This window comes from Salvia hispanica, chromosome 2 (genome assembly GCF_029641045.1).
Source record: "Salvia hispanica isolate PSC_SH4W2 chromosome 2, Shi_PSC_v1, whole genome shotgun sequence".
NCBI classification, from domain to species: Eukaryota; Viridiplantae; Streptophyta; class Magnoliopsida; order Lamiales; family Lamiaceae; genus Salvia; species Salvia hispanica.
The window spans coordinates 349,065-376,242 of record NC_142693.1 but is presented as its reverse complement, the minus strand read 5'-3'; the positions used below and the strand labels follow the sequence as shown (position 1 = coordinate 376,242).

At 35.1% G+C, this 27,178-nt stretch overlaps 4 protein-coding genes across 6 annotated transcripts; 3 read left to right on the top strand and 1 right to left on the bottom strand.

Annotated features, from left to right (window-relative positions):
• Positions 1 to 2,839: 2,839 nt before the first annotated feature.
• On the bottom strand, positions 2,840 to 6,375 carry LOC125206484 (protein NLP9-like). The gene is made up of 6 exons (XM_048105763.2): positions 6,099 to 6,375; positions 4,899 to 5,678; positions 4,745 to 4,789; positions 4,099 to 4,674; positions 3,922 to 4,021; positions 2,840 to 3,789 (listed from the first exon to the last, which is right to left on the bottom strand). The coding sequence occupies exons 2-6, from the start codon at positions 5,676 to 5,678 to the stop codon at positions 2,939 to 2,941; spliced, it is 2,352 nt and encodes a 783-aa protein (XP_047961720.1). The 5' UTR covers positions 6,099 to 6,375; the 3' UTR covers positions 2,840 to 2,938.
• A 936-nt stretch (positions 6,376 to 7,311) lies between these two features.
• On the top strand, positions 7,312 to 7,842 carry LOC125205293 (uncharacterized). The gene has a single exon (XM_048104135.1). It carries the CDS (start codon positions 7,312 to 7,314, stop codon positions 7,840 to 7,842), a length of 531 nt encoding a protein of 176 aa, XP_047960092.1.
• Positions 7,843 to 11,331: 3,489 nt separating this feature from the next.
• Positions 11,332 to 17,469, top strand: LOC125201859 (rab GTPase-activating protein 22-like). Of its 2 annotated transcripts, none has more exons than XM_048100141.2 (13): positions 11,332 to 11,477; positions 11,709 to 11,758; positions 11,846 to 12,044; positions 12,527 to 12,625; positions 12,994 to 13,097; positions 13,348 to 14,135; positions 14,234 to 14,356; positions 14,445 to 14,533; positions 14,622 to 14,822; positions 15,006 to 15,404; positions 16,035 to 16,118; positions 16,757 to 16,990; positions 17,161 to 17,469. In XM_048100141.2, exons 3-12 carry the CDS (start codon positions 11,928 to 11,930, stop codon positions 16,796 to 16,798), a joined length of 2,046 nt encoding a protein of 681 aa, XP_047956098.1. In that variant the 5' UTR covers positions 11,332 to 11,477; positions 11,709 to 11,758; positions 11,846 to 11,927; the 3' UTR covers positions 16,799 to 16,990; positions 17,161 to 17,469. The 2 variants fall into 2 exon arrangements, with proteins under 2 accessions (XP_047956098.1, XP_047956096.1); XM_048100139.2 differs by having other exon boundaries at positions 11,846 to 12,056.
• Positions 17,470 to 19,551: 2,082 nt separating this feature from the next.
• Positions 19,552 to 22,277, top strand: LOC125201535 (rRNA-processing protein fcf2-like). 2 transcript variants are annotated; one of them, XM_048099691.2, is made up of 6 exons: positions 19,552 to 19,670; positions 20,476 to 20,722; positions 20,826 to 20,886; positions 21,133 to 21,204; positions 21,299 to 21,414; positions 21,678 to 22,277. In XM_048099691.2, exons 2-6 carry the CDS (start codon positions 20,505 to 20,507, stop codon positions 21,790 to 21,792), a joined length of 582 nt encoding a protein of 193 aa, XP_047955648.1. In that variant the 5' UTR covers positions 19,552 to 19,670; positions 20,476 to 20,504; the 3' UTR covers positions 21,793 to 22,277. The 2 variants fall into 2 exon arrangements, with proteins under 2 accessions (XP_047955648.1, XP_047955649.1); XM_048099692.2 differs by having other exon boundaries at positions 19,562 to 19,703.
• The last annotated feature ends 4,901 nt before the right edge of the window (positions 22,278 to 27,178 follow it).

Here is a 27,178-nt window from a genome sequence, read left to right as displayed (position 1 = left end):
GAGTGGCCACTTCATCAGTTCGACGTAACGAATGTTTTTCTGCATGGGGAACTGAAGAAGCCAGTCTATATGGAAGCACCTCCTGGATTTGTTGGGGAATTCGAAGGAGGGAAAATTTGTAAATTAAAGCGGACGCTATATGGGCTGAAACAATCACCTAGAGCATGGTTTGGGAGATTTACAGAGGCAATGAAGAAATATGGGTACAAGCAAAGCAACTCTGATCATACTTTGTTCCTAAAGAAACGAGAGGGGAAGATTACATGTCTAATCATATATGTGGATGATATGATTCTCACAGGCGATGACGAAGAGGAGATGGGTCAACTAAGGAAGAACTTGTTTGCTGAATTTGAAATGAAGGACTTGGGACTTCTGAAATACTTCTTGGGTATAGAAGTACTAAGATCGAAAAAGGGGATCTTCATCAGTCAGAGGAAGTATGTTCTTGACCTCTTGACTGAAACAGGACTACTGGACTGTAAGCCAGCAGATACTCTTATGGTTCAAAATCACGGTCTGCAGATAGTCGAAGGAGCTGAAGCTACTCATCGGACTAGATATCAGCGTTTGATAGGGAAACTAATATACTTATCCCACACCAGACCTGACATAGCATATCAGTGGGAGTGCTTAGTCAGTTCATGCATGCGCCTCAAGTAGCTCATGGGAGGCAGCTCTAAGAATTGTTCGATATCTAAAGGGGACAGCAGATCATGGAATTCTGTTCGAAAATCATGGCCATTTGGAGATTCATGGCTTTACAGATTGGGCATGGAACCCAAATGATAGAAAGTCGACCGCTGGCTACCTCACCTTTGTTGGAGGAAATCTTGTCACATGGCGGAGTAAGAAGCAGAAAGTGGTAGCTTTGTCGAGTGCTGAAGCAGAATGTCAAGGTATTAAGAGTGGATTGACTGAGATCATATGGCTGAAGAAGTTGATGACACAACTGGATTTAAAATCACCGAAGTCGTGTAAGTTGTTCTGCTATGATAAGGCGGCAATCAACATATCTGAGAATCCAGTCCAACATGATCGTACGAAACATGTCGAGGTGGATTGGCATTTCATCAAGGACAATATAGAGGCCAAGACGGTGGAACTCCCATTAGTGAGATCTGAAGATCAGCTGGCGGATATACTCACAAAAGCGGTTAATACAAGAAGCTTTCATGAAGTATTGGACAAGTTAAGAATGGGTCCCATTACTTAACTTGAGGGGGAGTGTTGGAAAGAAATCAAGAAATCAATTTAGAAGAAAAAGATTGGGAGAAATCATGTAAATTAGGCAACATGATATACTCTCTTATTTTAGGAATGAGGGCAAATCTTGCCTTGTTAATAGTTTTCTCTAGCATATTTAAAGGCATGTACAAAGTTGAATATGCAAGCAAGTTGAATGAATAATTTATCGATCTTTCAACAATATTCATGTCTTGATCTTTCATAATTAGATTGTTGTCACATGTATTTTAACATGAGGAATTTGAAAAACGATCCTGTCATCGTCCTCTATAGTTGAAGTAGTATATGAAAGTGAAACTTCATTTTGGAATAGAAGATGGTGTCCTGTGTTTTATAAGTGATATAGTAGTTTAGATGATTCAATTTATGATAATATTTTTCCATGCTTTCCCCCGCAGAAAACATGTAACAAAAATATGGTGTGATGGCCTTTTGTGATTTTTCTTTTCTTTTTTATTCTGGCTCTGTTCTCTATGGTTTGTGGTAATGCTACTTTTGGATAATGATTTTTTATGTAAATTCTTGGTCTGATTATCATCTATGACTCATTTGGCTGGCAATGATTTTTAGGATTGTGATTATGAAAAAACAAATATGCAGATTTTTTGTGCTGTGGTTGGAAAGGCCAAAAAAATGTAAGAATTAAAATTTTAGTTAAAGTCAAATAGATATGAACTTGTAATGTTTTGGTTTAATTGCAAACTTGCAAGTCTAAGTTGCACACACTTATCCCAAAATGGTTAATTGAACGCTACTTTTCCTCTCAGCGAGATTATATTTATAATACACAACATTTTCGTGATGAAGCTGAAGTAGAAGAAGCTAAAGATGAAGTTGAAGATGAAGCTGAATTTAAAGCTAAAGATGGAGAAGCTAAAGATGAAGAAGCTGAAGTTGAAGCTAAAGATGAAGAAGCTGAAGTTGAAGCTAAAGATGAAGTCGAAGAAGAAGCGGAAGTTGAAGCTAAAGATGGTGAAGCTGAAGTTGAAGCTAAAGATGAAGAGGCTGAAGACGAAGAAAGTAAAAGGGGAAAGGATTTGTGTTTGAGTTTGAGATGCTTCCAAAGAGCGAGGAGGTGAAGAAGGAATCATTGTGCATCAAACATTTCTTCAAATTCACACTGGTAAGATTCAATTGATTCCATATTCTTTGATTGATATATTTATATGATTGTAGAGAATGTGGATATGTTCCATTTGTTTGAGACATCATCTCCAATTCTAGTCTTACTTATTAATATGTTTTCCTCTACCTCTTCACACCAAAAATTGCAAATTAAAATTTCCAACAGAGTGTCGAATTTGCATACTGAGAAAGTTTGACAATTTGAATTAATTTTGTTGTTGTGTTTTGTAGAACAAGATCCTATGTTTTGCATTTATGTCTTGGTCTTGTTGACTATTAGATTATTGTCACTTATATTTGGTGATGGTTTTCATTTGTGGTGTGCCTCACACTTTTTATTGGAGTAACAGCCTTGTGTCCTTCTTTTTCAATTATATTGTGAATGCCTTGTGAAAACGTGAATATATACCGTATTATGGACTATGTATTATAGATGTTGGATAATCTCAAACTCAAACACGGCTACTTCTGAATTAGTTGTATTTTATATTAAGGGAACAGTCAAGATATTCACATATAATGAAGTAAACATATAGACATGAGCAGCCCTCTGTCTGTCGAGAAACTATTTTTTGCACCTTACTTCCTCGACTCGACTTACCCGAAACTTCACCGTACGAGTCTGAAGCAACTCCAACACCTCGACACATTCAACCAGATCCGAATCAGTTACCAGCAGCACCCATTCCTCGTCGTCGTCAAGATACCTGAGCTGGAACTCCCCTGTTCCAAGTTCAAACCTCTTCGCCACCTCTGTGTACAGTTCAAAGCACCCTGCCGATGCCTCAAACTTGAACCTCACCGTGTTTTCTCCGTCCGTAGCTTTCACAGTGATTATGGCAGAATCTCTCCTCACATTTGTAGTTTCATCAAGACTACCAGAGCTTGATGAACTGACGTTCATCATTGGTACAGATTCAGAGATGTATGGCGAGTCAGTCACGTCAGACGATGCCTGCTTCTTGTCAATCTCATTACCGGAGCATGCTTTCCATCCACTGTTCCCAGCTTGGGGAAGGAATGGATCGTGTGGATGAGGATCCACTGATGGAGTCAACCAAGGCATCGTGTTCAAACTATCCGGCCATGATGTACTCATGTCTAATGCAGCCAACTTGGATCCATCGCCAACACCGCGGTTCGATACATCTTCCGTATCTAGAAGACATTCTTCTTCCCTTTCCACATCAATGACTACATGGGCTGCTGTGGTTTCGACAACGGCATCTGATTGTGCAGACAAACTACATCGACCGCTCAGCAAAAGATTTCTACCACAGTCGAGATTTACACCTGGAACAGATTCAAGCATGCCTTGTATCTTCTTCAAAGACCGATCGACCTTTTTTATTTTGCGGAAAGGCCATCGAGCGATTCCATGTTGCCTGCATATCCTTTTGAGAGTTGTAGGACACACTACAAAGATTTAGGACGAAATCAAGTAAGGCCTCATCAAGACTTCCAAATATGAAACGAGTATTCAACAATTTCTCTACATGTTTCGGTTATGCAACAATGATATCACAAAAAGAAAAAACAATCACTCACCACCAAGGCTACTTGCAGCATCTTTAAGGTTTCCGGAGAAGTACTTCTGAAGAACATTCAAGCTAATGTTCTTCTCACTCGTATTTCGTTTCTTCTCTGCCTAGACAAGAAACGAAACAATTCAATCACATTATCATTGAAAGGAACTCTGCAGACCAAAGACTTGATGGCAATTACCTGTTTAGAATATCTTTTGGTGGAGTGTAAGTGTAACACATCGTTTATAACCGTCTGCTCAGTCTTCGTTTCCTCGACGAATTCTGAAACTTTACTTAGACTAGTGCAGATTGTCTCAACATTAGCCAACAGGCTTCTAACCAAGAGAAGCTGCTCGTTATCCCCTTTTGTGTCTACCGGAAGAAAGAACTCTACAACATAGTCGTCTTCACCGGTGTAACTACTTCTTAGCCTGATAGCAACAGCAGCACTCAGGCCTAGTTTTCGAGCGTGATGAACTAGCGGATATTCACTTACATGAAACTCCTTCACATCGGGGTAGAAAAAGGGTCTGTTCGATTTGAGAGCTTTTCCAACTAGACCTTTCCCTTCTTCGAGGAAGTGATTCGTGCAAGTGTGCACGAATCCCTCCATACGCTCGTCGGTCGAGTAGCAGGTAGATTCCTCAAGGAAAAGTACTTGAGCTGTCTCATTAGGGATCCATGTTAAGGCGAGTGGCAAGCGATGAGAACGACAAACGGCATACAAGATGTCCTTGATTTCGGCCAATGCCGCCCTTTGATTACTCGAGAGACTCTGCAGAGATAAAACATTGTATTCATGAAGTGAATCGAGATTATGACATTATACTTCGATCAATTGATACCTGCGGAGAAAGGCGTGACGACTGTCGGCTGCTTAAATCCACGGCCTATTACGAAAACAGAGGATTAAGGAGTTATCTCTCTATAGTTCTTACTAATATACAGTAGAATTTTAGTTAAACGAATGCAATTCTCTCAAAGGGGAACAGAACGAACCTGTAAAGCACGAGATACATGTTCCATCTCCGAATCAAAACTAGATTTCTCCTCAGTAGTTACGATTTCAAGAACAGCACAACAAGATCTTTCATCTGAATCACCCTCAAACACAGGTAAAGCGATAGATCCACGAACTTTGTGATGAACCGCGTGCTGCACCCTCAAGTACTCAGCTTTATTGTAGTACATCAGGTTCGAAGTCCACTCCGGAGCCTTTGAGGTGAAGACACGGCCGGGAAGCCCAAGAAGAGTGCTCGCTTCGGGCTCAGCAGCAAAAGAAAACAGTCTGGAAATCTCACGATACTCACACAGCCGCCCGTCGTGTAAATACGGCTGTCCAGCCGTGGTCAGGACGCACTCGTCGCCATTCTTCAGTGGGACCCACACCTGGGCCAGAGCACCCTCTCCGAACGAACGTATGCAGAGATGCAACGCCTTCAGCAGCTTCTCATCCAGAGATGGCCTAAGAGGCCTTGATATCACACTTCTCTCCACGTCACGTTTCTTCGAGCACTTATTCATCTTCCCGTTCGGATCACTGATGCCATCCTTGTCCATCTCTTGCAACGCCATCGCACCACCTTCAAACGACACCTTGTCATCGTAGCCTCCTTCCATCGAGTTCACTTCATCGAAGGGTGATAAATTCGTGGAGGGAAACATATGATCTGATAAGTTACTAAAGCTGATTGACCATTCATCGTGTTCCTCATAGTTCATCAGCTCGACAATGCAGCTCGAGAAGTAGTCGGAATCCAGTGCAACGGTACCTTCCATCTATAAGTACCCAACAAATGGAAGCTTAGTATATAAAGCAAAGATTTCTAAGCAATTTCCCCCAATTTCTAGCTCTATTATCCTAATAAATCATATTTACTACAGATTAAAATCTCCCATCCATTTCCCCCAATTTCTAGCCCTAATTTTTCAATCAATCTGCTATGTATCAAAAAGCTCATACCTTCAACTAATATCAACTCAAATTGGTGGATTTTACCCAATTTACAAATACATGCTCATTTTGATCTGATCTAATACAAGAAATGACTCTCTAACTCTCTATCAAATAACTGATCTTCTTCGATTTTAAACTATTTGCAGAAATACAAAAACGAAACAAACAACGAGAATATTCCTTCGGAGTATAAATATTGCAAATCAATGAGAGAGAATAAAACAATTGAAATCAAAACGTACAGTAAAACGAGGAGCTGGAGAAGACTTTTTGTCGAATATGTGGAGTGCATTAATGGCTGATTCTCTCTGCTTGGAGATTCATCCCTGTTTGATTGATCTGGGTTTGGATTTAACAATTGGGAAAGTGCTCGAGCTCGCAAAGTCAGATTTGCAGTCGCTATCGCACAGCAATGACGGGATCTTTCCTCGATTCTTGGAAATTGGAATCCAGCGGGTTTTTAGATTCCAACCACGCGTTGCACTGATAGGAATCTTGGGCTGAGCTGTCACGTCATGTCTGAATGATTAATTATTTTATCATTTTATTAATTAGGTGATTAGAATTGTTTAGTGCGCTCAAACTTAGAAAATATCAGGCGCTAAAGAATTATGTGGCAACGTGGCGTCTTGCTTGCGCATTGATGTCGACAATTTGCTAGGTTAGGTTAATTATTGGATAAAATATGCATTAATTATATTTTATAATTCAAAAAAATTTAAAAAATTATACACAAATATCATAATATTATGAACGTTCCCTATACTATATATATGTCTATATTTTTTTAATTAAATGTATAAATAAATTACATTTTTTCTAAAAAAACCAAATTTTGATTGTATATTTTTATTGTAATTATTGGTATTAGAAAATTAGCAGTCATTTTGGCTAGCATGTTCATACTTAGAGCATCCACAATGGATGCCCAATCTTACGCCCGATCGGCCGAGATCGGGCTCAGGCATGATCGGGCATCTATTGCAGAGGTCGCGCATGCCCGAGGACGACCGAGAATTCGGTCGCGCCGCATCCATTGGGCAGGAGATCGGGTGCCCATTGCAGGGTCGCGCCCGATCAACGCGTTTTTAATTTTTTTTTTTTTTTCAATTCTATAAATATACCTTAATTTCACTCATTTTTCACACATCTCTCTCAACTCTCTCTCCATTGCAATATCTCTTTCACTCACTTTTCCAAAATGTTTTCCGGGGAAGATATTGGTCGGTCTATGCAACGTGCAATGTTTGCTTACGGGAACCAGATTCTCGTCGGTATTCGTGCAATACAAGAGCAAGAGCAAGCCGAACAGCAGGCCCAAGAGCAGGTCCCGAGGCCCATCTGCCGACGGACATCCGTCCGTCGAGAGCATGTCCTAGCTCATCAACGTCTGTTCGAGGACTACTTCGCCGAACATCCCCGGTGGGGCGCGCCGGTTTTTCGCCGCGGTTCAGGATGCGGCGAGAGCTGTTTCTCCAGATTGTTCACGCGTTGGAGGCGCGCGACGAGTACTTCCAGCAGCGGGAAGATGCGCCCCACAGAAAGGGTCCATCCCTGCTGACGAAGTGCACGGTTGCGCTTCGTCAGTTAGCATACGGCACTATGGCGGACATGTTCGACGAGTATCTTCACATCGGGGATATAACTGGCCGGGAGTGTTTGGTAAAATTTTGTGCGGGCATTATTGACGCCTTCGATTATTTGCGCAAGCCGAATGCCCAAGACTACCAAAACCTGCTGCGGATGCACGAAACGGTGCACGGCTTTCCTGGAATGTTAGGGAGTATTGATTGTATGCACTGGGAGAATTGTCTTGCAGCGTGGAGAGGCCAATTCACTAGTGGGTATAAAGGTACCCACCCGACGATGATCCTTGAAGCAATCATTGAACACAGTCTTTGGAATTGGCATGCTCACTTTGGCGTGGCGGGGTCTAACAACGACATCAATGTGCTGAACTCGTCCAGTCTCTTCACCGAGCAATGAAATGGCAACGGTCCGGTTATCAGCTTCACTGCCAACGGATGACAACATCATATGGGGTACTACTTAGCCAACGGCATTTACCCGAGTTGGCCAGTTTTCTTGAAGATGATCTCCTGCCCAACGGGTGCAAGGAGAGAGTTTTTGCGGCAAAGCAGGAGTCTGCACGGAAGGACGTGGAGTGAGGATTCGGTGTGCTTCAAGCGCGTTGGGAATAGTGAAAAACTACGGTATACCGAAAAATCGGTATTTTCAGTACTTTTTCGGTACGGTAAGTCCGGTATTCTGATATTTCGGTATAACTCCCCACCCCTAATTAAACCATATGTCTTCATTTTTATATCTATGCTATTGCTATTTATCAAGAATATATATAAACAAAATGTGATTTCTAAAGATTTATTAGATTCTTGTAAATTAATTTAGTTTTAATTTAAGAATTAACATTGTTAAGTGAAGTCTTGGCTATGCTACCATTTTTATTGACTTGATTAGTCCAATAGTTTTGGAACTGAGATATAAAATTAATACTAGTAATTTTTTGTTTTTGTAATTACCTCATAATGGCCAAAACTAAAACTGATGTGATACAAAATCACCTTAATTATTCAGATAAATCGGTGCTATTTAATCAACACTTAAAATAGAATGATAGTACTTTTTTGTCATATAATATTTGTTTTGACATGTTATTATTTATGCTACTGACTAAGTCAAATAATTATACATACATCAATAGCTTAGTACGCTACCAAAAAAAGACAACAATATCAATAGTTTACTATGTGATAAATCCACGACATAAAATGTCGATGTTATTGCAACCACAATCATTCCAAATATCTTGGGCTTTGTTAAAATTACCTATAATAATTATACTACTCCATATGAGTGTGTGTTATGGATAAGTTTAGTCATTCACACAATCACACATGATGACAAAACCATGCTAAATAAATTGCACACAATGACCCAATATAAAAACAAATAAAATACTAGTGTGATTGCAACTCATATATAACCATTCTTTGAGTGTGTGACACCATTATTCTATATATTAAATTCATACGTGACGCCATTTAATAATTATAAAAGGCCATTTACTAATTATTAAAAGCTTAACTAGTGTAGGATTCATATATGACAATTCACTATCACTAATAAATTATTACCTAAGTCATAGATTCTTATGCAAGCTGATGGAGCCATACAATCCACCTATGCAATATATCACTATCGTATAAAAATACTACTAATAATGTTTCTATAATTATGGGTCTTAATTTTTTTGGATATTGTATATTTATCTCTTTGGGAAAAGAAGAAATTATTTAATTAAATAATCAACTTTATGTAATGCATGCATCTGGAATTAATGTTGCAATATGTGGAACAAATAATTGGCATCTAATATTATAATCAACAAGTTGTTGTCTTCAATAAGTTTATACAATTTTCCTAGTCATTAAATAAATAAACTAGTTTTTTTTTAAATTAATTCCTAAAAAATGAGAAAATTACAATTGATGTCAAGAGAGCTTCAACTCGGCACCTCATACATTGATGTCTAAGCTTCTTGCCGCTAGGACAAAGGCTCTGAACATTCCTCATCGACGTCGGCACGGCTTGAGCTCGTTCGATTTTGATAAAAGTTTTCGATTGACCATTTTACATAAAATTGTAGGGCATGTAAATTCTATTTACATATTTTGATAACTATATGCGAAAAATATCTCAAAATATCTTTTGTTTCATCCTAACAACCTCACACATCTTAATCAAAGTTTAATTAGTTTAAGACTATAATAATACAAATCGTACTACACACACTAAGTGTCGTAATAATACCAATAAAACCAATATTTAAAGTTTTTCTACGTGAGTTGAAAATGACTTGCAATATGTATATTTTGAAGAATATTTCTAAAGTCAAATCTGAAGATATTTCTATGGTAAGTCCGAAGATATTTCTACGGTAAGTCGTAGATGCTCAAAATACAATTTTAAAAATACGATATTATTTTTAAAAAAAATTGCAAAATTTTTCAAACCGTTTATTTCACACTATATTCTATCCCGATTATTTTTCTAAACCAAATTTGCAATTATGTCAATTTTTTGCAACTCTACTTAACAGTCAGGCTATATATAAAATATAACTAATTCTACATTAAATTTAATTATTATAGATAATAATATTTTAAAATATATTTGATGTTAGAGCTTCCACTTAAATATGGAGTTTGCGATTAAATTTTTATTTTACCTCAATTTTTCCATAAACCGTATTATTGGGCCCAACATCCACTAAATGACCCAATACTATTGTTATATAAAATTAAATTATATGAGTGAAGCCCAAATTTAATAGCCCATTTTTTAACATTTCAAAATTTTAAATATGGTGTTGTCACATTCGAATAATGAAAGAAATAATTATACAAAATTAATATTGTTGTTGAAGCAGATAAAGATAAGAGATTTCGAACACTTATTTTCATCCTTTAATGACAATTTATCATTGGAAGGACAAATAGCAATTAATTTAGAATCTTGACCCCATTATGTGAGAAAAAGAAAGACTCGACAGTATAATTAAAATTAATTACACTAATAGGTAAATCAAAATTTGAACCCATGCTAATTTGATGCAAAATAATTACAGTATATTTTGTGTTTTCTGTGTATCATATTCAAGTACAATAACAAACTTTACCGTTAATATATTATTTTCTATCAATAAAAATATTTCAACTATATTAATAGACTGAAGAATAAATTTGGAGGGTGTACTTCAATAAAAACTATTCTTAAAGATTGAAAATCTTGGAACTCTCGAATTTGTTATCGAGAAATTAAAAAAAAAAATTGTATCATGATATTATTTGCCGTAATTTTTTCATTAGTGAGAAATAACAAACTCGAGGTAAAATTCGTAATATTATTTGTCAATTTCAAAGTTCATGGGAAAAACCAATTTTTAAAAAATTTCATGATATTAGGTGTCAATATACCTTTACGTTATGGCTTTAATTAGCCAGTAATTTAACACACGATCTGATTCACCCAATTCAATTTCTGGATTTTGTATTAATTCGAAATATTGGTGAAATATTTTATATATACTAACTAATTACCCTTATTTTGATGAATAATAGATCCCCTAAATATTATATCGCCACTTTGAAATTTGTTGTATTTATTTATTTGGACCAGTTAACAAGTTCTATAACAAAGAGACGAAAATTATATATTTATATGAGTGTTCTATTAGCATAAAATATGACAAAGTAATAAAAAATTTCAATTTATAGAATCACACAAACAACAATAATTTAAGATCTATTTACTTAAATTATAGAATGTCATTTCAAATTGACCTTTTGTGTATGCAAAAATTTAAAAATATAGCATTCCACATTTTAGACTTTCTACTTACAAATGATTGATATATAAAATTATTTAATATATAAAATTATATACTAATTTAGAAAAATAGTGGAAAAAAAGGAAAGAGAAGAAAAGAAAAGAAAGAAAGAAAAAAGAAACGATCTTTGCGTGTTAATGGCGCCTGAGGTCGTAAACGCTATTCCTCAATCTCTGTTAGTCAGAGATTTTTCAATTTTCGCATTCAGCAGGTGCATTTCTCTTTGTTGCATTTCTCCGGTTTAGGTGTTCGCATCCATTCCCCCAAAATATTTGCGTTTTTTGTGATTGCAATTCATCTTAAAACGATCATTTCTGTGAAGGAGTGCGATTTAGGGTTTTTTAAAACCTTATTGAGATTGTTTGCAGTGATGTTTCAGTTTTGTGGCTGATTTTATTGGATATGTTGTTGAAATTAGATCTGATTTTGTGTCCGATTGCAGTTATTTCTGATCGGGTAGGATCGAGTCGAAAATTGCGATTGAGTGATAATGTAAGGATTATCTCCTGCTTTTGTGCTTATTTGTGATGTTTTTATGGTTTTCATGGAAATTGTGATTAATGAATTGCTGATGAACAGTTGATGATACGGTTGGAGGAGAGTGATAAGCTGAGGAGTTAATACTTTGTAGGTGAGAATAGAGGGGAGTGGGGTTTAGGTGATGTCTTTCGACGCAGGCGAGAGGCAATGGAAATGCGTAGCTCCAGTGAGTTTTCAGAGAGTGAGTTCGATTGTGCGCGATATTGGGGAGCCTTGTCTATATCAGTCACCATTAAAGGTTGTGTCGACTGTAAGAATCTCAGCACTTTTCTTCATGTTGCAAGAAATGCTATTACTTGATCTGAATGACTGGATGATTATGCTGAACACTCGGGCAGGGTGATCATGACGAATATATATGAGTTGTTGTATCTTATCTTTGGTATAGGCTTTGTATGATCCTTTTCCTTCTGTCAGTTATGTATTGAGATGAAAATTGTACATGTTTGTATGAGTTATATCATGTTGCATGTTGATCATTGGCTAAGTTATTACTGGTGGTAACCTGGAAAATCTCGTAACTTTAAGTGGCCGATAAGTTCTAGATATACTTGATCATAAGCAGTTTCAAAAACACAATTGTTCTATCATGTTGTGACTCAAGCAGGTACATGTTGATGGGGTGTATCTTTTTGGTATTGTAGGTTTAGGATTATATATTGGGATTGGTGTTATTCTTACAATCAACTTTTCCTTTCTTTTGATTTTTGGACTATACAGGCAGGAAAGATGCTTAAGCCAGATAAGTGGCAGTCAACCTTTGACAGCAATGGAAAAATTTCTGGTTTCCGGAAAGTGCTGAAGCTAATCATTTTGGGGGTAAGTCAAATATGATTTTGCAGGTTCCCATCTCCTATTTCTGCTGTCTTATTATAGATATCCTTGCCAGAGTGTAGACCCATGGCTAATTTTGTATTGGGTAGTTTTTCCTATTAATAATTTAAATACCAATACTATGCTCTCTATAGTTTTTTTCCATCTCTTTTAACTTACCATGAATGTTTTCTTTCACTGAATTTTCAGGCCTGGCTTTCTTTTACCTTTTTACTCTTGGAGTGCCTTGTTATATCTATGGCTAAATAAGCTCTAAAAATGTCTATAGCCACTTTTAGTGAGATTGATTACAGTGGTCCATCCCAAAACCTATATATTAAGTAATCAAGTGTCTCTTTGTACTTTAATGTCAGGGTGTTGATCCCTCCATACGAGCTGAAGTCTGGGAATTTCTTTTGGGTTGTTATTCATTGAGCAGCACTGCTGAACATAGGAAGCAATTAAGAGCTGCTAGGAGGTAATGAATACTTTTAACACCAGTTTAGTGCTAAGCTAGTGACATCACTCTTTTGTTCCTTTTATAGTTTAAAGTAATCGAGCACTTTTGATGTGTCTTATTCTTCTGTGCTGAGTGCTCAGGTCCTGCACTGACTGCTTGCATTCAATAGGTTTTAAAGAGTTTTATCTTGTAGTCTAATTTAGGATGTACTATCTCTGTTTCCAGTCATTTCTGAAGTCATTTTGAATTAACCGCAAACCTTTCGCAGAGAACGTTACAGAGACCTTGTTAAGGAATGTCAAGTGATGCACTCTAGCATAGGAACTGGTTCCTTGGCTTATGTCGTAGGGTCTAAAGTCATGGATATGAGGCTGAGTTCTCAAGAAGAAAGAAGGGATGCTGAAGATCAAACTGAACGAATTTCGAAAAGCAAAGATGTTAGTTGTGCTTTAGATGGAAGCTGTACAGATAAATTTGATACATGTTTGGAGGAAAACTCTAATGATTATGGTGACCTTGTATCTGTCCGAAGAAGCACCATGGGAGGAGCATATGATTCCTCTAGTTATCCACCTTCTCCTGATCCATGCAATTACAGTTCCCCAAATGCGTATGGACCACATGACTCCGATTATGGATCTGAAAGTTATTTGGACTTCCCAGCTTTACCCTTTACTAATTTGTTTGAAGACAAAAATAACAAAGACGGTGATGCAGTTAGGTTTCCGGATCACACAAACTCAACTAGGCGTAAATTGAGATATGAAGATGATCATATGCACAGTTTTCAGATTGAAAATAATGCAGATCTTATAGAGGAATTAAATAGTTTGTCATCTAATGATGTCTCTCCACACACTAATTCTAATGGTGAAACTATTCTCCCTGACACGCGTGAGTCGCCTCGGTCAAATGATGTGGAATGCAAAGGACCAAAGCACAAAATTAGGATATCAGATGTACCAGATATACCTGCCAAATATGTAAACACAGCCCAGGGAGGATCTGCTAATGGAGATAAAGTCTCTGAATGGCTTTGGACACTGCACCGAATAGGTAAAAAAAAGTACTTTGATTTTCATTATCCTTTTTGAATTATGTTAACCACCCTATGTTATCATTTCCTGGGGCTAAATAAAACTTCTTCCCCCCAGTTGTTGATGTTGTCAGAACAGATAGCCATCTTGAGTTTTATGAGGACCCAAAAAATTTAGCTAGAATGTCGGATATTCTTGCTGTTTATGCATGGGTTGATCCTGGAACAGGATATTGCCAAGGTCACATGTTACTTCTTTTTTTATTTCACCATATCATCCATTTTAGTTATGGACATAGCATTTACATAAGAATATTTCTGATCTGCAGGGATGAGTGATTTATTATCCCCTTTTGTGGTTCTTTTTGATGATGATGCCGATGCTTTTTGGTGCTTTGAGATGCTCATAAGGAGAATGGTACATATATGTCAAGATTTTCTTATACTCACCTTTGCCTTTTATGAATTTCTACTCCTTTTGTTTGCTAAATATCAATGTTCTTCAGCGTGAAAACTTTACAATGGAAGGGCCAACCGGTGTCATGAAGCAGTTGCAAGCACTCTGGCATATTTTAGAACTTACAGACAGGGAAATTTTTTCTCACTTGTCTCACATAGGTGCTGAAAGCCTTCACTTTGCTTTCCGCATGCTGCTGGTACTCTTCCGCCGGGAGTTATCCTTCAATGAAGCTCTTTGTATGTGGGAGGTCTGTGCCTAAATTTCTGCATCATTACCATCTTGTATCATCTGATCATGAACATGCTGTTGAGACAGTGATATTTTTTTTGTTATTGCAAAAGATAAGGTGGGATGGTTACATTAGAGAGTATGTCTGAAAGAGATAACTCACAAATTAATTTTCTCACACTTAGTTGTTTTTCCCTCTCAGATGATATGGGCTGCTGATTTTGATCTGTCCCTGACCTGTCTTCTGGATGACAACCACCTGGATGTATTGTCCATACACTTACCTAAAGAAACCGAGGCTGAATCAGGAGAAGATAGCTCTGATAGTAACAATGTTGGTCCGAAGGCTGGGATACAAGAAAAACATGGGACAGCAGAGTGTCCCATGCCTGACGACACAGGGATTGGATCTGGATCCACCACACCTTTTTGTGGGTTGGGAAAGCCGTTCTGGTCGAGGAATGAACAATTCCATATCCGTACCCTTTTATCAACAAAAAATGGTGATGATGAACTGCCTGTTTTCTGTGTAGCGGCTATTCTCGTTATGAACCGTAACAAAATAATCAGAGAAACTCATTCAATTGATGATCTAATAAAGGCACGTGACTTAAATTCTTTAGTCTGTGTAATAATGCCTCTTCCAGCTCTTCATATTTATCTGTTTGGCATATTAGTACAATTTGTGATATCTGGTTTAGGCCTTCATTGATGATACAGTGCTTTTTTGGAAGCTTAGCTAGAATGCATTGTAACATTATTCGTGGCTGACCTCACACATAGTTTTATGCCTCTGCATTTTCTCATTCATTTCCTTTGCTTTTGGGTGTTGAAAGCATTTGTTTCCCTGTCAATTTCCATTTCTTTTTTTGCAGTTGGCCTTATATAGAATTTGTGGCCTGCATTTTCTCATTCGTTTCCTTTTCTTCTAGATGCATAGAGCATTTGTTTCCTTGTTTAATACCCTTCCTTTTCCATATGATTGTCCCTCCTCGGCATAATAGGGTTCATTTTTTGCTGATAACTTTTAGGGTGCTTCAATAGGTCGTGTATTAATTGAATATTTGCATATGGCAAATCAGTCTCTACACATGTTGACTCTGTTCTTTTTCTTGATTTTCACATCTTATTTGATACATTTTGCAGATATTTAAGAATAATATATTTATATGTTGAAAATCAGAATCCTGTTCTCACTCTTGTCTCACATCCTACTTGAAACATTTTACAGATATTTAATGATAATATATTGAAGATCAGAATCAAGAGATGTGTACAAACTGCCATCAAACTACGGAAAAAGTACTTTTACAAGGTTGGTACTTGGTCCAGTTAGTTGCCTGTGCTATTTTTGTCATCTATCTGCACAGTTTTCTTATATCTTGTTTTCTGGAACCTGGAGTTCATAAAGGATGTGTTTGTATGGAAGGACATGGAGACTGGTTTTAGAACCACTGTTGCAAATCAATTTTATGGTTTTGTTTGAAAAATGATTTTCTTTGAAATCGACCCATTCTAAGCTTGCCCATTTTGGACATTTTTAAAAATGACGTAGGTGGATTTTGATCTTCACTTTTACATTGAGTCCTTTGAATTAACTATCCTACAATCAACCTCTTAAATCTAAATTCAACCTTGGTACTCTTCTTTTTTGTTTATTGCAATTTATTTTGTTTTAAATAACTGCATTTCAGCACTGGTAAGTTGAGACAAAAATGGCTTAGAGTCCTGATTTTGCAGCATCGCGCAGATACCCCTCCAAATTCGAAGCATTAATGTTTGCCTTCCCTCATTTGTAAAGCTATATATTTTCTATGGATATATCTTCTGATGTATAAAACCACTCATGATTAACTATGTCAGAGGCTTAATTTAAGTGTCAAGCATCTTTAGCTTGTTTCTGTTCTTCCACTCATCCCTACCGTGCTAATCTTTCCGTCTTCCTTGAAACAGCTTATCAAAAGTAGGAGTCCAGCAGCTCAGAATGAGAGTTAAATTCTGATCTTCGATACATTAGAGATACTTTTCCTCGGAGCCTTGAGTCCCTGCAGAATGTTTGAGAATTAATGTTTTGGGTAGCAACTATTTCTCTTCATAGACCCTTGGAGGAACTGTTAGCCTACAAAAATTAAATAAAAATCATGCCTGTTTGTGTGCCTCCAAGGAGCATTCCCCATCTTTCTGAAGGTATCGTAATCTTTTATCTGTGTTCGTACGTGTTCTATATCTGCTGTATTATCATTCCCTTATGAAGATGACTGAATTTGGATTTTGGCACGATCTCGTTATAACATAGTAATATTGATATTTGCATTCACCACCATCTCAGTCATGCTGACGCTTACTGTCGGTTTCAGCTCTATAGGTGGCTTCGTTTTTGTTTCCGTTGAAGGACTACGAAGTGATGCAAGCTAGAACATTAGACACTTGAAAAAAGGTTTCCTCAAAATGGTGATGCAGGTTAGGACAATAGACACTGGAAATGGAAAAAATGTTGCTTATATTCGAAAAGAGTGGTTTATATCTTCAATTTTGATTTTTGATCATGTCAAAACTATCCCAGTTATTAAAGAAATATATATACTAATAGAATCATGTGTAGTCCATTTTCTTAGACGAAGTAATTACATGTAGAAAGTTTTCCACTCTTTATTAATTCTACTTTTATTTGGAGTAAATTATTGTGCCTAACTATTGAAAGGTGCCCATTACTCTTTTAATTATTTATTTATGATGTGTCTCATCCACTTACATGGACATGCACTCACAATAAATCTAGATATTTATTAAACAACATGTTTATTCTTTTCTCTTTATATAAAATATTTTTGTGAGACCATAAAAGATGTCTCTATCCTCTATGTGTGTACAATATGTCACGAAAGGGTCTTTCTAGCATACTAGATCATGGCTAGGATTGTGACCAACATTATATTAGTATATGATCTAAGAACATATGATATGATTGGTCTATTTTTATTTTTATTATTTGCTTTCTATAAAGTAGACCATAGTTAATGGACATATGTCACTTCATCGCTTAGTGCAAGTAAATTTATTTAATATTTTTCGTCGTGTGATAACATTCAAACTCCATATCCTATGATTCGATTCGTATCTTAAACATGTTAAAGTGAAAACCCCAAATGCAATTTCAAAATACTACTATATGCTAAAGTGAAAGGGACTTGACAAAGTACTCATATGTTTTGTTCGACATTATCTTCTTTCTTTTCAAAATATCTCTTAATTTTAATCGAAAAACTATACAATAAAAGGGTAATAATAAATTCTAGTGTCATTGTTCCATGTCTCACCTACGTCAATTATGATTATATAAATTTCATATAAATATATCATATGACCCATACCAAATAATGCATTAAAACTCATTATATTCAAATTAAGTATGATAACTTCACCATTTTCGAAAATTAAACGGTTGAAATTATTTTGCATTTTTTTCTCTATACTTATTAAATTGGGGCACTATTTTTCATAGTATTTTCCAATAGTAAAAAATGACTTTCACAATACCACAACACCACCACCTTTGATTTAATAAGAAAAGGTCGAGATCCACTATTTTTCAATGTAAAAACAAAAAGAAATTATTTTCTAAAAGGTTATGCATAGAAAAAATATGATGACATTATACTATGTTGTTAGATATATCAAATTTTCAAAAGAGTAAAGGCCAAATGTGGATCCTAACATATGGTTGTTTTATTAATTTGGTCCTTAACATTATTTTTTGGATTATTTGGTCCCTCACAAATAAACTCAGACTCGAATCGGTCCTCACTTAACAGAACCGTAAAAAAATAGACGGTGCAACCACCAACAGTCGGCTGAACAGCGCCGCTGCTGTTACTGTTCCGAGCAGCCATCGCCGCCAGTGCTACTGCCGATTACTCTTCATCCGAGGTTGCCGCCGTCGCTCAACAACCCCGACAACACTCGAACAAACCCAAAAATGCCCGCATTCACCCCAAAAGATAAGTTCTCTTTACAAAAATTATGTTCTTTTCGCAATTTTCGATTTGGCCGTGGAGGTGTTCGATTGGTTGTGTTATTTGTTCGAGTTATGTTTTCGATTCTCAATTGATTTATATGCTATGAATTGGTAAATTGAGAGGGGAGGTTTATACCTTTTGTCAAAACTTGAATTGTGGTGATCAATGTGGAGGACAAAGAGATCCCTATGATTTATGTCAAAAGAATTTGAGTATGCTTGAAAATTCGAAAGAAATGGTGGAGACAAATTACCTAAGGTTGGATCTGAGATTGGTCGTGCTCCTCTGTTTCTCTTCCCTTGAATTTGCAGTTGATATGAAACTGTGGTGTTGCCGATCGTGGAATGGAGAGTGTTTGTGAGATTGTGAATTTCAGGGAAAGATGAGAAATCGTGTAGTCAAATTGCAATCACCGTCTATTTTTTGACGGTTCTGTTAAGTGAGGACCGAATTTATTTGTGAGGGACCAAATAATCAAAAAGATAATATTAAAGACCAAATTAATAAATCGGTTATATGTTAGGGACCATATTTGACCTTTATTCTTTTCAGAATAAAGCTAAAAACATATCCTTTTCCCAATTGAAGTAGAATTTCTTGAGCTAACCCGCTTTGGTCAAATGGGGCGGGCCTATTGAATCCACTTTCCAGACCCGCCCGTATTTGTACCCATACCCGTATCCATACCCGTATCCGACATATATAAACGCTGGAAATATGAAGATAATCCCCCGTCTATTCAACCGGAAATCCCTAAACCTTGCCACAATCCGCCGCCGCCGCCGATACCCACACCGCCGCCGTGCCGCCGGTCACAGACCAGCTACTCGCTCCCTAGCAAAATCCGTCGCGTAAGGGTTCGAGTTCCCCTAAAATTAATTAAGGTTTTGATCCTCACAAAGCGATTTTGAACCAAGTAGGATAGGTTTTTTTCGTTATTATGTTCTAAATTGGAATATCTAATGTATGTTTCGTTTGTAATTTCACTTATTCTGCTTAATTTTGCAGCTATCTGGAGTTGGTTGAGTAAAATTTGATTTTTAGGTGCTTTCATTAGAGTGTTAATACAACTCATATGCCCCAGTTTTGCTTTTTAGAGATGGAAAAAAATCTGTGCTTATGTCCTTTTAGTTTGTGATGTATTGGTGAAAAGCTAAAGTGGTCTAGATTTTGAGGTAGAAAGGCAAAAATATTATCTTTGTAGAAAAATATGGATGTTTGGCTTAATATTAAGGAGTTATAGAGTTTTTAGATGTGGCTTGGTCGGAATATAGTGTGTTATTCAGCTCATTGAAAGTGGCTATACTGACTAGTGATGAAATGTTAAGAAGAGTGTCTCGTTGGGTAGTCTTTCGTGTTGTCCCAGTTAATAGTGAGCTGCGCATCAATTTGTAATTAGGATTTTATATGTTGCTTTATGTTACTATGAAATTACACTGTGCTCGTCATTTATTTCAGCTCGAATTTAATCTTCCATCATATATTTGAATCATTTGATGCAATAATGAAGCTAATTTGATTGCCATGAATTGATTCTATAACTGGGCGAGCTGGCTGTTGCTCTGTTAGCAATTTTACTTGAAATACCAATGTGTATCTTCTTCTTCTTGTTGTTGTTGTTGTCAACCATATGAACGCTAGAATTCGTTCTTGCAGTTGCAAACAAAAGGTTTTCACTGAAAAGCATGTCTGACTCTGAGAGTAAGGCAGCTGTAGGGCTTTCGTGGCAACCTAAACTCGATTTATTTTCAACAACCAAAAAGGAAAAAAGTCTGGCTGATGAAGGTTCCCTCTATAAACCTGAATCTCAGCTCGTTGATGGCCTTTTCGTTCCTCCCAATGATCCCAGAAAGCTGAACAAAATGGCTAGGAAACAAGTAAAGGACACTGCTGGAAAGAATTGGTACTCAACGCTTCTATTTCCTCCTTAAACTCCATTAGCTTATTTATGTAGGGCCTAAACGCTTTTCGTTTTGTAATATGAGCTTTCCATATGTTTGTGACAGGTTTGATATGCCCGCACAAACTATAACTCCGGAGCTTAAAAAAGATCTCCAGCTATTGAAGGTTCTGATACCTGTCTTTTTCCCGTGTATTCTCACAATTATTTATTCTTTATCAGCCAATTCTTATCATGTGAAGCTGGGTAGTTGCTCGATGATTTTCTGTTGTTACTTGCTAGTGTAATTGTTTTTGTGTGTGTGATCTTTTATGCATGCAAAAGCCTTGTTTCATGTGCAGCTTTATGAATCTATAGCAATTAATTTAGAAATGTTAATTTCTTGATCAAAATTGAGACGTTGATTGTTGCAGTTAAGAAGTGTGATAGATCCAAAGAGGCACTATAAGAAAGGAGATTCAAAAACACTTCCCAAGTATTTCCAGGCAAGCCTAACCCCTAATGTTATCAACAGTGATATATTCCATTTCTCCCGAATACTCTAGTGGTTATTGATTGAGCTATTTGCTAATTTATCAGGTGGGTACTGTGATAGAGTCGACATCCGAGTTCTTCTCTGGCAGACTTACTAAAAAGGAGAGAAAAGCCACTCTTGCTGATGAGCTTCTTGCTGACAGCACTTTCCACCAATATAGGTATGTGATGTTTGTTATGCAGTGCACTTCACCTGTCCTGTTCGTCCTAAAATGCGTAAAAAGCAAAAGTGATGCATGCATATTGTTGTAGTGTGTTGCCTTTTTTCATCAAGAAAGCTTGTACTCATTCATGTGAAGTTCGGAACATGTCATGCCTATTGCCTGTCAATCTACATCTGCTACTTAAAAGATGTAAACAAAATCAAGCCAGCCATGATCGACTAGACTGCTAATTCGTCTTGCTTTCCGCCATTGTGATGCAGGAAACGCAAAGTTAGGGAGATTGAGGAGAAAAACCGGCCCGCTGGAGTGGACAAGTGGAAGAGGAATAAGTTCAAGAAGCATGGAAGGAGCAATGGAAAGAAAAGCAGGCACTGATACAGAAGCAGATCGACAAACAATGGACGTTCCTTGTCAAATTTTGCTGCTTTTGGTAGCAAGTTTGGTCTCTAATTGGAAGTGTATGCATCAAATTTTGTGGTTGATATATTCAGCTTTTGGATTAAGATATTGTGTTATGTTTGATTTCTCTCTTTGTGTGAGGATTTTACATGAAGGAGAAGATTATATATACTTGATGTAGGTGTTCGGTTTGCAAGATAAAATAATACCAAGATACAATCTAGGACTGAGTTGTGTGATTATTTTAGTCATAGGGGGTTAGCCATGACTAATTATCTCATGATTATCCATCTAGGATTGAGTTGTGGGATTGAATCTCATTAACCAAACACACAACAAATTTAATCCCGGATACAATCTTGCAAGACGAACACCCCCGATGTGTACTATCTGTATTTAATCAATTTCAATTCTTTGATACATGAAAAAGAGAAGAAAAAGTTGTAATCTTTAGAGACAAATGAGGATGTTTGATCTAAATTTCAATAGACATTTCCGGTAACTTGATGAATTATAAGAAAATTTTATAAATAATTGGACTTGAGCATGATGAAAATATATAACTAGAAAATGAAAAAGAACATTTTTTTAAAGAACACTTCACTCAATTTCTGTTAGCATGATTCTGGTTTGAACACATCATCTTCTATTTTGGGCAAAAAATTATGAAGATTTACGAATAGTTGGGTAACAACTAATTCACTCAACTATTTATCATTTCAATAATTATTACATCACATGACTTTGTTTCTGATGTTACATGTTTATTCTGACCTAAAAGTTCGTTAACACTTGAAACATATCGGGCTAATAATTAATCACAATAAACATAAAGACGAGATATAACAAGATTTGTTAAATAAGATAAGAAATGCGGACTTCGTGTCAAGATAAGCTCGGATGAAGGTTTTTTCGTTGTTGTTTGGTAGACAAGAAATTATCTAGATTTTGTATTAATAAATCATAATAAATGAGGTAGAAATGCTATCCGACCAAATTTGTGAGATACATATCTTTGTATTTTAAGGAAAAATTTGTCGGCTCGAATGGGCCATAGAGAAAACCACGGATTGACATAATAGGTTAACTATGATATTAAACACTTAGAAATAATCATATAAGTATTTATATCTATGCATTACTAACTTATCAAACGAGCTCTATTTGTTTTCAATCACGACATGTTTCATTTGTAATACAAATAATTATACTCAATAAACTTATTTGTAATTCACAAATAAACATATCGATACCACGAGGCTGTGGCTGGCAAAAATGGTAAAAATAGAAAAATGATTTTTATGACTTAGGTAACAATATTATATAGAAGTTAATTAGTGCTACAAATCCTATGACCGATTGTGATTTGGTACCGAATCTAGCTAGTGTTGTGGATGAATTAATTAATTTATACATGACAGAGAAAGATTGTGACAATACATATCACTTAATTTTGCTTTGAGCTCCGGCAATCCTAATTAAGAATACTTGCTTTTTACCTATGTTTTCCCTAGTAGTTAAGACAAGATTAAAATAAAATGATTAATTATATTTTATTGCCTGATTATTGGCCTAGTTTTCAAAGGGCTAATAGCTAAAAAATACACTAACTATAGACCCATTCATATTTTTACCACAAACATTAAATATAGTGGAAAAAATACTCTGTGTGGCTAATTTCGCACGTTCAAATAATATGACATAATTAAATCATCCAATGGCAATTTTAAATGATGTTAAAATGACAAATTGACATCATTTTAGATAATTAATTAAGTAGATTTTTTATATGTCTTGAATTTTTATGTATTTTTTTTAATGAAATGGTATCGTTTTGGTCTAGTTAGATATTTCGACATGCCACATCAAATCAAGTCGACATCATTTTGGACATTCCAACATGTTATCATTGACTTAATTTGAACGAAATTTGATTTTTTTGGAAAATTGACTACATGCTAAAAGTTTGTGTATTTTTCTCCATATTCAAAGTTGGTCAAAAAACTTGGATAGGCCTATTGTTGATGAATTTTTTGGCTACGAACACTTTTCAAAATAATGCGATCTTTAAAAAAAATATTTAATTCACTTAAAAATGTACATTTATTTTATGAATATTATACCATTCATTGGAGTCAAATCATCCGCTCTCTTGAATAATCACATCATAATTTGATTATAATGTACTACAAAGATTTGACTTTTGAGTGTTAAATAAGACTATTAAATTATTATTGTTATTATTATTACTACTATTATTTACAAAAAAAATAGCTTTAATGGCTTTGTATTTTATTTTTCTAGAATGATAGACGAGAACGATCACAATTTCCTATACATTTTATAATCCTGTTTGTATCTTCGAATTCTTCATAACTCCATATTTGATTTCAAAGTTAGATTATATTTATCCATTTATCTATATGCGTAGGAGCTTGTACCAAGCTATATTGACATAGAAGAACTGAAAGAAAAGTTGAAAAAGTACATAATGATTTTATATAAATCTAAAAACAATAGTGACTATCTGTCTCTTAGTGGGACAAAATATGAAGATGAGACAACTTATGTAGGTACGAGACATAGACATATGAAAAAACAATCATTTAGAATATATCATGACCAACTCTAGCTTGCACATAATATATCTAAAAGTAAAAGCACAAAAAATGCCAATTAAATTTATTAATTAAATAAATGTATACACTGTCTCCATGTGTGATAAAATGAATTAATGGAGATATTAAATAGGATAATATATTGTATATATACTTCAAAAATGGAAAAATGACATAAATAGAAATGTGTGTTATTTGTTAATATATTTACATGATCATGAATATATATCACCTTGAGGTTCCTTAAAATAAATAAAAGGACATAATTTATAGACAGTGAATTTAAAGAATTTAAAATCCACCACCAATTGAGCTGCATTTTGCAGATTTGTATTCTTTCAACAGTTGGTCATTCCCAATGAATTTTAATAATATTAACTGTAAATTTAGATCTAGACATTGGCTGTCTTTAATATTGATGGTCAATGTATATATACATGTCAATGCATGATCATTTTAAGGAATTTAAGATTTCAAGAGTCACATGCTTGCAAAATCAATTTCACATAAATATTCTTAATTAATATACCCCCATATGAGGATATGATCAAATGAAAACTCTAAATATTGTATAAACTCAAAACTATGATCTGGACTATGGAAAAATTTCAACAGATCACAAGAAAGCATCAACAGGAAAATGTCAACAAAATTTCAATGGTTGTTAATGATTGAGGCTGTGTTGATACTGTGTTGACATTAAAATCTTAAATTTTACACTGTGTTGATATTGTATTGAAACTGTATTGAAGCTATGTTGGGGAATTTTGAGTTTGTACGATATATAAGTTTGCATTTTATCACTATCCAGTATATTTAACTATTCAACCAGTATACAACCTTATCTTGCAGTTGTAATGATTAAATAAATAATTTTAATTCTTCGGGTTCCTCTAGGAATATAAAATACAAAAAGAATATTTAGTTTAACCATACACAAATCTCGAGGAGTTTATATTACCCATTGCAAATTAAATTAAACTTGAAAAAATGGATTCTTTTTGCTTAAATAAATAATTCAAGCATGGGTTTGCGTAATTAATTAATTTGTGAATCAGAATACCATTTGAGATCAAAGAATGTTTTAAAATTACTTTCGGATTAGCCTCTCGTTGGAAATATAATACTATACTCTAAATTGGAACTATAATCTGACATATTTTTAATGCACTGTTGGTGCAGGTTAGGAATCTCAGTCACTTTCGCGCACTCGTTTTGTAAAAATAATAACAAATAGTTAAAGTAGATAAATGGTAAAGTATGAGAGAGAATAATGATAAGAAGACTCTTGTCAACATTATTCTCCTCTTACTTAACAATTTCTCCACTTTAACTATTTAGTAGTATCATTTTTACAAAATGAATGCGCAAAAGTGACTGGGACTTCTAATGGCGGACGGAGGGAGTATTATGTTTCAAAAATGAATGGAAAAAAATACAAATATAATCTAAATATAAGAAAATCTGTATTTTGCGTTTAATATTATAATCAAAAGTAACCATAGTACATAACAAAAACATGAAAAATTGTCTCTTGAAAGGTCTATTATTTTATGTCTAAAGCAAGTAAGCATTTTTAATAATTTTGCAATATAACATATTAAGTAAGCATGATGTATTAATTAGTATTCTGTTAGCCACTTTAATAACATTTAGTATAACATTATTCTTGGGTGTTTGAAAGCATCAAAATTCAAAATATTCCAATCGGTAAAACAAAGAAAAAGCTGGTGCTTATCCCATCAATCTACAAGATAAACATTGAGTTAATGCACCATTGCATCTTTTATTTATTTCAACAATCTTACTTTAAAATACATATTCTTTGTTAAATAGTTTTTATTCTTTTGTAAAATCGATGATTCAAAAATAACTAGCAATATTTTTATTTATAAATTCTGCATAATATTACATGGAAAGACTTGCTTTCAACAAAACTGTCAATATGAGAATTGATTCAAATTCCTTAATACTATAAACGGCTCCCAATATTTTGATTTATGTTTTTATATTTATTCTCAACAAAACGATTGTCACCACTTCAGCAAGTGTTACATAGACATTTAGCATCTTTTTTTTACAATGAATATTGCAAAACGTGATTTTGAAAATATACCCTAAATTTTAATTTTCAAGTGTGAAAACTCGAGAATCAAAAGTAGGATCGATTCATTCTCATAGTATAATAATTAAAATAATAGTATGTCATTTTTTTGTGTGAAAGTTTTCATATCCCGAGCAACTGTTTCAGAATTTCATTCTCTAAATAGTCAATGAGTCCACCGACGAAAATCTCGATTGCAACTATAGTAAAACCACCATGTCAAACCATAATAGTTTTCTTTTTCTTTTTCTTCAAATCGTCAAACTTAGAAGACTAAATCCAATTAAACGACTAAAAACCCACGAAAAATATATGATTACTTCTTGAAAAACTAAAATATAAATATAAACAAAAGTCCAATGATGTTCATATCATTACAAAGTGAGTGAAAATGTCAGTTTTTCCACCACATAAATATTAAAAGTACATTGCACCAGACTTTAAAGTGTGACACTTTTCCCCTGGCCAATAATAACTACGCAGGACAAAGTATAAAGAATACTCCAAATCTATCATCTTTTATAAAGGAAATAAATTTATATCAAATTAAACAAAATTAAATAAAATCCCATAGATGCTATGCTGTCGTTGCGTCAGCCCCCACTTTCCCATTTTCTCAAAAGGAAAAATCTTTTTCCTC

What these genes read in the sequence shown, in the direction of transcription:
- LOC125206484 (XM_048105763.2), bottom strand. Translation starts at nt 5,678, where the DNA reads ATGGAAGGTACCGTTGCACTGGATTCCGACTACTTCTCGAGCTGCATT. An exon ending in CGTCACGCCTTTCTCCGCAG is followed by an intron (nt 4,675 to 4,744) that starts GTATCAATTGAT and finishes TTATCTCTGCAG; the next exon opens with AGTCTCTCGAGTAATCAAAG. An exon ending in TGCTGCAAGTAGCCTTGGTG is followed by an intron (nt 3,790 to 3,921) that starts GTGAGTGATTGT and finishes AAATCTTTGTAG; the next exon opens with TGTGTCCTACAACTCTCAAA.
- LOC125205293 (XM_048104135.1), top strand. Translation starts at nt 7,312, where the DNA reads ATGCGGCGAGAGCTGTTTCTCCAGATTGTTCACGCGTTGGAGGCGCGC.
- LOC125201859 (XM_048100139.2), top strand. Translation starts at nt 11,928, where the DNA reads ATGTCTTTCGACGCAGGCGAGAGGCAATGGAAATGCGTAGCTCCAGTG. An exon ending in TTGGACACTGCACCGAATAG is followed by an intron (nt 14,136 to 14,233) that starts GTAAAAAAAAGT and finishes TCTTCCCCCCAG; the next exon opens with TTGTTGATGTTGTCAGAACA. An exon ending in GGAAAAAGTACTTTTACAAG is followed by an intron (nt 16,119 to 16,756) that starts GTTGGTACTTGG and finishes TCCTTGAAACAG; the next exon opens with CTTATCAAAAGTAGGAGTCC.
- LOC125201535 (XM_048099691.2), top strand. Translation starts at nt 20,505, where the DNA reads ATGTCTGACTCTGAGAGTAAGGCAGCTGTAGGGCTTTCGTGGCAACCT. An exon ending in GACACTGCTGGAAAGAATTG is followed by an intron (nt 20,723 to 20,825) that starts GTACTCAACGCT and finishes TGTTTGTGACAG; the next exon opens with GTTTGATATGCCCGCACAAA. An exon ending in AAGATCTCCAGCTATTGAAG is followed by an intron (nt 20,887 to 21,132) that starts GTTCTGATACCT and finishes TGATTGTTGCAG; the next exon opens with TTAAGAAGTGTGATAGATCC.